Source organism: Danio rerio, chromosome 4 (genome assembly GCF_052040795.2).
Source record: "Danio rerio strain M-AB ecotype USA chromosome 4, GRCz13ab, whole genome shotgun sequence".
Classification (NCBI taxonomy): domain Eukaryota; kingdom Metazoa; phylum Chordata; class Actinopteri; order Cypriniformes; family Danionidae; genus Danio; species Danio rerio.
In genome coordinates, this window is record NC_141024.2 from 13,311,437 (window position 1) to 13,325,547 (window position 14,111).

General features: G+C 34.5%; 1 protein-coding gene across 2 annotated transcripts; it reads right to left on the reverse strand.

The window, feature by feature from the left end:
• Positions 1-2,340: 2,340 nt before the first annotated feature.
• Positions 2,341-13,602, reverse strand: helb (helicase (DNA) B). Of its 2 annotated transcripts, XM_087248103.1 has the most exons (14): positions 13,313-13,602; positions 11,688-11,846; positions 11,493-11,599; positions 9,892-10,124; positions 8,793-9,806; positions 7,268-7,445; positions 7,033-7,174; positions 6,780-6,916; positions 5,856-5,940; positions 5,716-5,775; positions 5,426-5,636; positions 5,162-5,317; positions 3,915-4,535; positions 2,341-3,050 (listed from the first exon to the last, which is right to left on the reverse strand). In XM_087248103.1, the coding sequence occupies exons 4-14, from the start codon at positions 10,078-10,080 to the stop codon at positions 2,922-2,924; spliced, it is 2,922 nt and encodes a 973-aa protein (XP_087104229.1). In that variant the 5' UTR covers positions 10,081-10,124; positions 11,493-11,599; positions 11,688-11,846; positions 13,313-13,602; the 3' UTR covers positions 2,341-2,921. The 2 variants fall into 2 exon arrangements, with proteins under 2 accessions (XP_087104229.1, XP_087104228.1); XM_087248102.1 differs by having other exon boundaries at positions 11,493-11,846.
• Positions 13,603-14,111: the final 509 nt, after the last annotated feature.

The window sequence follows — 14,111 nt, forward strand, 5'->3', positions numbered from 1 at the left end:
GATTTCTCCCCACTTTGTTGTTATTTTGGAATAATAGACAATTCATACAAACGCAAATCTCGCAAAAATGCAAAATTATTTGTTTAGTCAGTTATATAATAAAGATGGTATACTTTTCTTACAACGGAGTCCTTTTTCGTTACAAAATCTCAATAACCCAGCAAGTTTTCTACTGTTATTGGTTCAATTCCTTTGGAGACATGTTATTCATTCATGTTATTTAGATGTATTAATAAGACAATCCTTCTGATGCAATGTCTTTTGATATTACTAAATCTTATGTCTGCAAATTTTGTTTTACTAAATACCAAAAGTAATGATAGAGCTATTCTCTTTTCCAAAAAGAAATGATTACTGTACCTCATATCCAATTTTATGTCTTTATTAAAGGGTGAATTAAATAAGTTTGGCTGTTACCACAGAAATATCATGTTAGAAATAGAATTAAAGAAATATCCTATAAACTTATCCACAGGTTTTATCCAGCAAAACATTGTTTGCGAAAAATTAAAAGTGGGATTGATGTAAATTGTATTTTTGTAAGGAAGAGGAGACAGTTTTACACTTATTTTGATATTGTACATAGTCAGCTTATGGGGTGAGGTGCAAAAATTTATTAATAACATTTTTTTGTGTGTTCAAAACCTCTTTCATCATTATGGAGAATTTACATTTGGGCTTGATTATCCTAATCTAGAGGAAAATAGTTTTATTTATTTAATTTGCTTATGTTGTTGACAAAATTGTACATTCATAAATGTAAAATTACTAATATGAAACCAGATTTTAAGGGATTGATGACTGAAATATGCTTGTATAATATCAGGATTAACTCTCTAAACAAGAAAACTCGACCCACTTTAAAATGTGTTTACTCTACAATGTATTTCATTATTGTTATATTACATTTTGTATTTTATTTATAATAACCCCCTGGCATGTACATTTTTGTATTGTAAAATGTTATTTGCTGTTCTTCAAATAAATAATAAAAATGAATATTATCCACGAGTAGGAGCTAACGTGTTTTCAGACTTGAGAAAACCTCACAAGCATTAAACAACCTGTAATGAATGGGGCTGCTGCATTGCCCGATAGCAACTCGCCTGTACAACTAACTCGCCATTCACTATATCTGACTCTGAACAAAAAGGAAGGAGGGGGTTAGCACAGTATGCAGACGGGACTACTGACATAAAACTCATCCTGCTGGATGTTAAATAGCCAGGTTAATCTTGCGCACGAATGGCTTGAAAGAGCAGATTGTATGCTGTTGGCTGTGCACCTTACTGTAACCTGACGTTGCAAACGCTGCGTGTAAGACACGTTTTCTGCACAAATTCTGCAAATCGGTATCATCTTTTAAATGCTGTTTTTTATTTAGGCAGTTTTACACATTCACTGAACAACATCTTCCTGTCCAAATTATGGCAAAGTTGACCGTGAGAAAGTCATCCGCTGTCCCGAGGCTGTCATGTCTCTGCGGCTCCTAGCGAATCCGGAAATATCGAAATATCGAGTAGTATTATAGTAAAATGGTCGTGCCCAACTGAGTCTGGTTCTCTCAAGGTTTTTTTTCTTCACTCCCATCAGGTGAAGTTTTTTTTCCCTCTCCGCTGTCGCCACTGCCTCGCATGGTTCAGGATTGGTAGAGCTACGCATCGATGAATTTGCTCTTCAGTGTTTGAACTCTCAGTAATGATTAAATCACACTGAACTGAGCTAAACTGAACTGAACTGAACTTAAACACTAAAACCTGAACCACACTGTTCCAGTTACTGAACCACACTGTTCCAGTTACTATGACCATTTATGTGAAGCTGCTTTGACACAATCTACATTGTAAAAGCGCTATACAAATAAAGCTGAATTGAATTGAATTGAATATCGATTCTGACTAGTCGAATTATAATTATGACTAGTCAAAATATAATTAGAGATATCTCTAAATATATTTATGGATAGTCAAAACAAAGTAGTAAATGTTAAAACGGCTTGCCATAGTGTGTCCGTTTTAAACAATGGAAAAACCGATATTTAAAATGCAAATAGATAGAATTAAGTTATTTCAAGCAAGATAAATGCATCTTAGTTATATTTTTATATCTAAATTACTTGGCACTCGGTAAATACTTGGTAAAGCACAAATATTATCTAAAACAATATAGCATGTGGTGTTTCCTTCTCATAATACGTATTATTTAAACCGGAAACTATCTACAATATAAGAGTTGAATCCAGCACATTGGTTTTAATACGTTATGATAAAATGTAAAGGAAAAGATGAGTGAATGATATGAGTTCATGCATTTTTAACCTTGAATAAAACAGAAGGCTGCTACTGTTTTGTCTGGTTTATTCAGATGACAACCATTGAATTGATCTTAAGCAGATGTTAAACAACCATATATTGATCTTATAAAATATTCACATGCTATCAATAACAGTCAAATTCTGCCAAAGCACTGAATCTGGGTTTTACAGTTATTAAACTTTACATAATCGTTTTGTCCGGAAAAACATTGCTTCAACCGTAATATAAACCATTAGAAACACAGAAAATACACAATTGCACCTTAAGTTTTAATCTAAAAATGTTTAAAAACTGTTTTTAAAATGATGTTATTAAAAAACAGTTGTCTTCCAACCTGGTCTATAACTCTTTCCTTGGATATTTATGAAATATTGGTAAAAAATCTTGTACTCCTTGCATTCAATTCAGTTTGGCAGGTAACACAGAACTCACATAGCTCTTATAAAGAACCACAAGATATTAAAAAATATTGTTTTTTAGATGCAAGCAACAGTGGGTGAAATAGGTCAATTAATAATTGCTAAACTTTTTTTAATTCTTGAAAATTCCAGATAGACTGATTAATATCGTTCCAGCTTTGGCATGTCTGGTCAGAGACTGACCATTCTAAGGCTGACCCCTGTGAGAGTGTGTATCGTCTTGGAAGAGCTGGCGGCTGGATTTGATGTCAGGACTGGAAAGGGACAGAAGATTCAGCCTTGAGCTGACCATTGGAGACTCTTCTGAAGCAGTTTGCTAAAGCAAGACAAAAAGCACAGAATGTTACTAATGTTTAGCCTAAACAAACTCATACTATCTATTGTACATAGCTTGACATGAATTGTAAAATAGATTTTCAGAAGGATGAGCAAAGCTACAAGACATCAACCATCATGAAATGGTTATTTCTGGAGATTCCATGACGACATTTTGGCATTTTATTTGTGCAAATACATTGAATATTTATATCTTCATTATAGCATGATTGTCATTACACCAATATGCATGTAGCAAATTTTAAAAAAGATCCCCTGAACATTAAAGGTGTACATGAATGTTTGTCACTGAAGAAGAATTAAAATCCAGGAAGAAAACATTCAAGGATTTGTCTCAGAGAAGGAGGCTCAACATGCAGCATTTTTAAAAGGTACAAAATCAATGCATAGGCAGCTGCAGAATAATAAAACAAAACAACAACAACAACAAAAAAAGGTTTCTTTCGTAATGTAAAAATAAAAAACTAATAATGCACTTCCTGTTTGTTTTCAGTTATGTTATCAGATTACACTTTCTGAGGTATTGGGTGTGGTTAACATACTTAGCCACGCCCCTCCAACTGTCAACTGTCAAACTGAAATGGTGAGGAGGAGGAGTCAGTTATGTTGTAATAGCTCTCCCCAAACCCTCTTCCAGATCTTTCAGAATGAAATGCCTACTTTGCTACATCCAATCAGCTTGCAGTAAAAAAACAAGCCACGCCCACTTTTTTCTCATTTAATATTCTGTTTCTGCGTCACAATATGGAAAAAAAAAAAACAGCTGCAGCTTCCAGTTTATGCGGACTTTAACACCATTATAAAAAGCTACAATTATTTCCAGAAGTTCTAGTGCATCTGTTACCTTTGGTAGTTTAGATGGCGTACTGTAGATGTCTTCAGCAATCGTGCGTTTTGATCCCCTGCTGCTTTCATTTGGGGATGAGCTGAGCGTTGCCAACAAAGCATCATCAACATGATTAGATAATTCGGTCATATTTTCATTCTGCACCCTGCCAGCCTCATCGCAGCTGTCCATGGGTGACCACGAGTAGGCTTGACTGAATGCCATGTCATCTTGCAAAGAGATATTGGACGTTTGATCGCCTTCTCCATTTTTGTCAGTGTAGAGGTTTCTTGCACATGAAGGTCGTGTACTGGACAACATCTGAGGGCGGATTGGAGTTTGCGAGGCCACTGGGGTTGATTGTGAATGCCCAAAACTGTGGTTCAAGGTAGTCTCTGCTTGCCTCTGGGTGGAGGCAGATGTAGTCAAAGGGTCTTGTTGGCCAACTTTAGTGTTGACAAAGCCGCAGAGTCGTGTGTTACGAGGGGTGATCCTCTTCCTGATGGCACCTTCTAGATCATACTCTGTACCCACCACATACACACGCTTCTGACCACGAGTCACCGCGGTGTAAACATGCTGCCAGTTTTGGGCAGGACTGTCTCCAAGAATGTATACAATCGTTTCAGCTTCTGAGCCCTAAAGTGGAGACAAAAAAAAAAAAACAAATCAGTTGCATGAAGCTGAAGTATTGCTTTCACCTGGTATTAAAATCCACTTTTGATACCATCGGAAAGTAGACAAGGTTAAACACAGAAAATAATGGTTTTCAAGATATTTTGATCTTGTTGACTTCGTCTATAAGTAGTCAAATCCGCATTTGAATGTATTGTTCTTGTAGCGTGTAGGCTACATATTTAATCTAATATCTATGTCATCTGGGGTCTAACACATTTGTTTTTGATGTATATCACTGCATTTCAAACAAAAAAAACCCTACTCTTTCTTCTTTATCCACATCATCTAGCTGACACTGAAATATTTCGCTAAGTAGCATATTAATCTGGTATTTATAGGAGACAACAGAAAAAGTTGTTTACACCTGTGGAAGTGGCTGAACATTTTACACCTCATTGACGTCAGTATTTAGCATTGCCAACTTGTGATTAGATCAAAGAAAAAGCATCTCAATACCAGGTGTAAGTGATAATCTTGTCTCCGGGTCACTAAAAACACATGTTAATGCCAGATGTCAAACAGGGCCTTAGGACAAATGGTGATGCTGGGTGTTAATAGAGCCCTAGATGAACAAAGAGCATCAATACCTGAAAGGTGTGAATGGTTCTTGCCCAAGAATGGCGCAGTTTACACTCTCTCTGTAGCTCTTTGTAGTTACAAGTCACCTGGCGGTCGCTTTTATCATCGAGTGTCAGTTGACGCACCATTTTATTTTTTTCATTCTCGACAGATTTAGTCACATCCTGTGATTGGTCCAGAAATAAGTTAAATCAATCAATAAATAGATCAAATGACTTCTTACATTTCGAATCAAAATATAAAGATGATCATAAATCAGTAAATAAAAGTACATCTTTAATGAAGAAAATTTCGCCATTGCACAATCGCTCTTTCTTCTCTTTCTTTTCTTTCTTCTGATCATCTTGTTGACTTTCAGCACGATTATGTGAAGCTCTGATGTCCGCCAAAGACGTCTCCTTCTTATCATAGTCTGTGACGTAGCCATTCTTAGTGCAGCAGACTTTATCACCTACCTGAAAGTTGAATGTTTTCTTGGCAGTTCTGAAACGAATTAATTAAAAAAAGCATTACATTTATGTTGTGATGCTAGTATATCTGTGAAAATAACTTGTTTTCTCACTTTGTGGTATGGTTTGAATAATGTCTGCAGCAAAGCTCATTGATTAACTCACAATCCTTCCTGTGAACCAGAAATCAAAAACTTTACACTTAAATAAGCCGACATCCCCACATAATGCGACAAGCCCAAATCTGTCCTACCTCCGAAAAGCCACAAACTGTGACAATATATGATCTTTCAGCCCAGGAGCTTCCTTAAGTAGGAACAAGATGGCTTCCTGGAGGTCTAAGCAACAAAAATAACATAAATGAAGTCACAAAAATAATGAATCCTTAAAAATTCAAAGCATTTAATGATCTTACAGTAAGATCTTTGACAATTTAGCTTGATAGGTGTCTCAACGATGTGTCTGATTTCTAATTGGAGTTTTGGAACCTCCACTAATGTGGTTTTGGGAAAGTAAAATGTATTGTAGGCTGTTATGTAGCTTCTTCACTGATAAATCTTGACCCAAAGAAAGTGTAATGTGTGTCAGAGGACAGGAAGTGTATTTTCTGGAAGTCTCCACTGGATCGACGCGAGTTTCTTTTGTTATTCTTATTGTTATTTTGTCTTTAGGTTCACATATTTACTGCATAAGCAATCAATGTGTTCATGTGACACAATAGTAGGGACATATGGCTCTCGAGCCACATGTGGCTCTTTGACCAAAAATACATGGCTCTCCAGCTGTCTTCCTTCAATAATATTTTACAGTTTAAAAATGATAACCATCACTAGAAATCATTTTCCTATCGAAAATACAATTACAGTTCCCTCTTTATTGTAATTTTTACAGCAAAATGAATAAGAACTCCTTTCAATAAAAGGACGCTCTTTTTTCATTCATGGAAACCTGCATTATTTATAGTAGTAATACAGTAGCAAATGCACTTTAAAGAGGCATTTTGAGATAAATATACATCCAAATGACTCTTTAAAAAAAAAAAGATATTTGCTAAAAAAATCTTTGTTGAAAAAAGGTTCCCGACCCCTGTATACTGTAATAATTCTTCCATTTCTAGCATGCATTATCATTGTAAGTGTTGTGAAAAAAAGATACCATTTAAAGACTGCTCACTTACCAAAAGAAAAATTGTCCGAACTGATTTTGATAAAAATGAATCTTTTGTCGGATGGCACTGCAGAGGGGTTTGTCATGTCTATGGTGGCATCAAAGTCCAGAGGCTTGTAATACTTTTTTTTACCCATCTCAGAGATGCTAAAAGATTATGAAAATAGCGATTAATAAATTATTATTTAGTTGTATTAGATTAAAACATATACATACAACCCACTAAGGAACTAAATGTTTAAGAGAATAAACCATCAACTCACAGTCCAGCATTTCTGACGATGAGCTCAGACTCGGCTCGATGATTGGTCCTCATCTCAATAGCCCAGCGGACTCTTCTGAGACCTTCAAACAGATCATATAGTGTGTTTCCAGGCTCAATGCTGGGCAACTGCCGCACATCACCTGCAGACAGAAAATATATAATCATTTAGTTACATTTTATTTAGCAAGTATGATCTACAGAATACTACAGAACTACATGAATTATGTCTATACCCAAAATGATGAACTTCTGGAGTTGTGCGTGTTTGGTAAGCATGCTAAGAATGGAGTGAAGGATCTGAACAGAAACCAAGCTTCCCTCGTCAACCACCAGCACCCGAACCTTTGAGAACTTCCAGTCCTGTGGATTCCCACTTCGATCCTTATCTACAGTCATGAAACTCCATAACACCTGCAAAATGGAAATGAAGAAAGTTATCTTAACTAGTCAAATAATAATGTTTAAATATTCAATGAAATATTGTGCAAAGTCAAGTTTGCATTATTATAAATACTAACTATTATCAACAATCTCATTAGAATAATACACATTTTAAGACCTAACATTACAAAATATGATTTAAAGTCAAGTTTAGCTTTATCGTTTTTTAAATTGTAAAGTGTAGCATCATGTAAATTGTTGGTCATGTTTTAAAATGTTTTGTTGTTTGAGGTGGCCGAGTGCAAAATTATACATCAATTCTGATTCATCATGAAGTGTAATGTTATGTTTTGTGGGAATATAAATTTATATTATCTATATGTAACTGAAAAGTTGTTTTTAGGGTGTGACAGACCTTAAAATGTCTTAGTTTCCTGAACCCTGACTGTCTCCAAAGTAATGCAAATTGTCTCTTTCACAGCACAGCTGTGTCTATTGTTTTCTAACAAATGGTCAACCAGTCAACTGGTCGGATGGGTTTTGACTTTAGAAAATCATTTGCACACTGTTTTCATGAATGGGTACTTACCTGGAAAGGCAATTTACCCTGCCGACAACAACACTTCATTTGCAAGCTTTGCTTTAGTCTGTCCCCACCTACATGTATCAATGTCTGTAAAAATGTATTTAAACTGAGTGTCTGCTGTTCCAGTAGACTTCTTTCAATGATGCCACAGCAACGCCAAATTCTTCTTATTAAAGTATTCTGCTTTGAACATACCCGGAAGATCTCCCTGGTTTTTGGCTCGTCTTAGAATTTCACAACAGTTTTGGTGCCGTGAGCCAGATAATGAAATTCACAACAGTTTTGGTGCCGTGACCCAGATTGAGAAATTCACAACAGTTTCAACCATGTTAAGTTATCATGCAAAATGTTATGTGGTCTGAATTTAAGCAATTGGGTTATGCCACGAAGCACAATCTTATATAATGTTAAGCATTTTTAAAGTTCTATTCTGCTGTATAATTTAACGTAACGTCTCAGCCATGTAAAATTAATAAATGTTTTGCGATGTGTAACAAAGTTTTAAACTCTAAAATGATACATATTATAAATCTGTTTTGAAATGTGCGATGAAATCACACAATTTATGTCACACGTTATGTTGCTGTGGTGTAAATGTATGTAAAGACATTTAAGTCATGAATTTTTATGTAAAGTTGAAAGATTTAATAGGATGTAAAGTTATGTCAAGTTGTGACATGCTATGAAATTTTATGTAAATATGTAAAATCGTATACAGTGTTCACTTCACATTACGTTACGCAACATTGTATTATGAAATGCTATGTAATGTAATGTACAGTTATGTATACCTGGTGCATGGTGTAAGCAGTGAACCCAGTTCTTTTAGTGAGAAGTGAAGCAGCTCTGCCTGTAGGAGCAGTGAGGAGAACTTCCACAGATTTTTCATTACTGATGCTCTTCTCGCTATGGTTTTTCTCCTCGTGCACATCCAACGCCAGCCCATTACTAGAGCCATGAGAGTCATTCTGAAAGTCCTCGCAGGCCTTCTGCACCTCCTCCAAGTCGCTTGTCTGCTGCTCCATGGCCGCCTTAAACACCAGGCTGACCACTGTGGTTTTCCCACAACCCCCTTTCCCACTGATCACTGTAACCGGATTTGCACACATCATTTCGGCTGCCCGCACCTGATCACAATCCAACTCTATCGTACTGGGATCAATGTCCAAATCTGAGTCAGAGTCTGATGTGAGATTTTCCTCTTTAATAGTGAGCGTTGTATTTTCAGAATCATCACATGATGGTGTTTCTCCATTGTGGACCATGCTTGAAGTACCAGGCTGGTCTAAATCAATGCCTAACTGCTCAAACACAGCGGTGGAATTTTCTGCTGCGGAGGCAGATGTGTTTGCATCATCCTTTGATTTCATAGTTGCATTGTGTTTTTCACAAGCCTTTGCTCTTAATCTTTTTATCTGAGCTTCACGGAGAACCTCCTTGACATCCAGGTGGATTTTCCAAGGGTCTCCTTGAACCAGGCCTGTCAAACATTCTGCAATTCCTTTCTCATACTTCAGCAGGTTTCGAAGTGCAACCTTGGTGCTCTCCTTCATCAGCACCCCCTGTGTCACAAGGAAGTGCAGAGCTGCCCAGGCACCATCCGCCCCGGTTTCAGAAAATATTTTGTCCACAAGCATCTCCTGAGTTATGTAAGTGCTTCCGGTGACTCTGCAGTGTTTCTTCAGTTCTGCATATAAAATCAACGCGTTACGCTGAAGAAGCGGGATAGCTGAAAACAAATCGCACAGCTTGAAGGCTTCAAGTTTTGCTTCACACCTGATCAGATGCAATTCCTTAAACATGATCTGTTGAAAGAAGGAATATTCATTTATAATGAGAGCAATGGGAGATTCATTTTTAAAAGCGAGTTTAAAGCAAAAGGAATCTTACATAGTTGAAGCCCAGCTTCCACACATTATTAGTATTTATTAGCTCCTCAAGTTTGGACAATACATTTGTTTTTCTCTGCTCGTTTTGAGGGTCTTCATCCATTGCTGAAGTTTCTGGAATATCTTCTATTCTTGCTCTTTTTATAATGTCCAGATACTGGCCTGGCAGCAAAGTTGGCAGATATTTCATGATTCCAGGGTACAAGCTGGCAGCTTTTACGTGCGTCCAAACAACTGAAATGAACAAGAAAAGTAGTGGTGATTAATTCAGTAAAGCTTTATTATAGTGTTATATGTAGGTTTGGATCAGATTAAAGTCTTCAGGGTCTGGTTCTGCTCAAGATAAACATTTATGAGGTTTTTTAATTTGTTGTTTTTTTAGGTTTTTATTTGTAAATTTGTTGCAAAACTCAACCAAATATCACTTAATTATTGTCAATCAATTAATAAAAGTGTCAAATAAGCCCATAGAGGACAAAATGTAACAATGAATAATTAAATAAAATAAATAAATAAATAAATAGTACAAAAAAATTTTATTGACAAAAACAAATTTTTTACTTTTTAAGGATTTAACCTTGGATTCAACTTTGATGCTGTTGTATTTTAATGAATATATATATATATATATATATATATATATATATATATATATATATATATATATATATATATATATATATTATTTTTCATATAATAAAGGCTAAGCATTTTCATCCTAAGAGGTACCATTTGATTTGATCTGATTTATTTATTTTCGAACAAAAATATCATACATAAAATATCATTCACAAAAAATAAATTTCAACATGGTAGAACATTTTGGCATTTAGAGTAAAAATGGCTACATATTAAAAGTTCAATAAAATGCAACCTTGATTGACCCTGTAAACCTGGATCTAACACAAGCAAAGGCAAATTATTAGATTTTTGTTTAGTCCAAGCGTAGCGTGTTATTGCTTTAAATAGGAAAATAACACTCAAAGGTCATCCTATGTCATGTGGATTAAAGCAATAACTAGCAACCTTGCTCTGAAGAAGCTGACATACACTGTTAAAGGAATATTACAATTTTTTTTATCAAATATGGACCCCCTTTCAACACTTTTTGAACCAGGTGGACAATGCAACATTTTTTGATGTTTGAGCTTTCAAACCCATGTTGGTGTCTTCTTGTATTTTTCAGATGTCTTGCATTTTAGCAACAATTAACAAACTTGTTTAACTAGTAACAAGGGAAAGCTGTATAATGCAAGATACAAAAATGCACTGAACATTGTTATTATTTATTTATTTTTTAACCATGTACAGTTTGAATCTATGTAATTTATTTACATATTTATTTTCACATTTTTAACCATTTCTCTTTTAACTTTTTATTTATATATATTTTATTGATAATATATTTTGTTTTGTAGTTCAAACAAAACCCAATAAAAATGCACCTTTGGCCAAAATTAATGCTGTTTACGTTCACATAGCCAAAGTGATAAGAAAAAAAAATTTTAAAAAAATAAAACACATCCATAAGGGTTAACTTTGAGATGCATTTTACGTGTCATGTATATATTATATGGATAAACATGCTACACATTTTCTCACCTGAACAATTGACACTTGACTTGAGCTGTTGAGCCACAGCTTCATGCTCAAGTGAGGAATCTTCAAACTCCTGCAGGACGTCCAGCACATTAACAAGCTCCACACGTCTGTCAGTGGGCAACCAGTCCATAAACATTTTAACATGATCAGCTTGTGCCTTACATGCGGTGAGAAAAAGAGACAAGAGTGACCGACCCTCTGATTTCAGATGAGTGCGGAGTCGATAGAAAGGGTAGCCTTTAACAAATGCCTTGAGTCGGCCTAGGCGAATTGTACAGGTTACTTCCCACCAGGGGTCACAGAGGGGGAATCGGCCCTCAACCTTGTATGTCTTTTTACCAACCAGAATTGACACTGTAAAAGAAGAAAATGCATGAAATAACCGTTATAAACAAAGTAGTACCTTTGAAAGCGTCAACTCTGAAAAGCTTTTACTTGTAGATATGAGTAGATGTACTGACTCTCCCACACTATTCAAATCTAGACTTAAAACTCATCTGTTCAAAATAACATACTCTGTTTAACTGCATTACTCCATTTTGTATTCAAGTCTTTGTATTTTATCGTCTTCTCTATTTTTATACTGTCTATTTATGTTGTACTGTTTTTTTTTTTGTTTTTTTGTTTTTTTGTAGAATTGTATATGTATGTTGTACAGTGACCATGGGTTTCTTGAAAGGTGCTTTCAAACTAAATGTATTATTATAATTATTATATGCAATTATGAACAGTATGGTATGCAAGACAAGTATGTAGATATGTAGGAGACAGACTGTAGATAGAATTCATAGAATGATAGAATTCAGACTGTATATATGAATATTTTTACTTATGTGTTAACAAACTGACTTTTTAACTCATAACAATGTAAATGTACATTATTTTTATGTATGTTTTACTTACAGGTATAACATGTAAAGAGTGTGATGCTGTATATTGCAAATATGTTCAGTTTTCAGTTCAGTTTCCTTTATTTTTGTCATTCAAAACATCACAATAGATAGTAATGCAGAACGAAATTACATTAAAAACTCAGCAAGAACATAAAAAAACACGTTAAACACCTAATAAATAAGCTTTTGTAATTTCATAAATATATAAAAATATAGTTATATATAAAATATACAATCCAGTTGAAAAAAAATCACAGAAGTAACTAAAAATACTTAAATACTTATTGCATAGTTTGTTATAATAGTTCTAAATACTTTTATGTTATAATGTAAACATGCATGAATGTGTAACAATTGAATGCGTAAACATACTAACCAATAATAGGTTAAAATTATGTCAAATGCAAATAGGATGATGGTAACAGTATAAAAAGGTGGGGACTTTGGAACTTCTATTAATGTGAATAGAAAATTATTGTGTTATTAAATACATTGTTACATTTTTTATTATATTAATTTAGAATAAGATAACATTTTTAAAATAAAATAATATATTTTTGTAAACTGTCAATAGTCTAACTTTTCAACTTTTAAAACTGTAAAGTGTAAATACGATTTACTTGTTATACCGTAAACAGGCTGATTTTGTTAGTCATATCAGGGTAAACAGTAAACGTCACTTGTTTAACTTGAATGTAAACAGACTTTTGTGTGAAAGCGTAAATTATAAATATTTTTACACCTTCTCTGGTATATTTCCCTTATAATTTCAAAAGGGGTGTAAGTTAGCGTGAATACTTTATTTCTTCACGTTAGTTACTTTGTTACTTACAGTAAACAAAGTAACGTTAAATGTTACATGTAGCAATGTGAACTGTAAACATGTTTGTCTATACTTAGGTAAAGGTAATAAATAAGTAGTTTTACCTTCTTTTGATGTTGGCACTAAAGATTTGAACATGTTTCCCCCAGATGACACCGAGTTCATCTCCTTCATGTCCAGAAATTCAGGCTGTCCTTCCTCCTCTTCATCTTCACTTTCTAAACCATCGTCTTTGTTTGGCTGGACAGCTTGTTCTTCTGGTAAAATGTAACCAGTTATGGTTTTTAATCCCGCAATGGGACTTTGAAGCGCCATGTTGACTGATAAAAGTCAGTTTGAAGTTATCTGCATTTCGCGGTCCAACACATGACTCATGACTGTAAACACTGCATACAACAGCCAATCACATCACGCCAAAATAAAAGTCTGTTTATTACTGCTTCCTGTTAAACATACACAAACGCGTTAAATAATAAAATAAATAAATGATTGAATGAAGAAAATGGTTGAATAAATGAATGAATGAATGAATGAATGAATGAATGAATGAATGAATGAATGAATGAAAATGCCGGCCACCGTCCTAAAATGACAGTAGTTGTAAGTTTCTGTTAAATATATTTGTGTATAATTCATTAGCTAACAACAACAGTGAGCAGCGTTCATTTTTGGATGCCTCATTTACTTTAACAGCATTTATGAATGTTGCTGACGTTAGTAAAACAAATCATTGTTCATTGTGCGTTACTTTTAACAAATAGCCACTATGGATTTAAATAATGAATTCGTAAATGCTGAAACTAAGTGACTAAAACCCTAAAATGACAACATTATATACAACATAAAATAACATTTACATCCAAGCAGCCTAAATTAAAAATAAGTAGTAATAATAACATAAAT

Excerpts from the sequence above, each read along its gene's own strand:
- helb (XM_087248102.1), bottom strand. The coding sequence starts at position 13,523 with ATGGCGCTTCAAAGTCCCATTGCGGGATTAAAAACCATAACTGGTTAC. Across the intron at positions 7,446-8,792 it reads CTGCTTACACCATGCACCAG|GTGTTATGGAGTTTCATGAC; the intron begins GTATACATAACT and ends TCCATTTTGCAG. Across the intron at positions 7,175-7,267 it reads CCAGAAGTTCATCATTTTGG|GTGATGTGCGGCAGTTGCCC; the intron begins GTATAGACATAA and ends TTCTGTCTGCAG.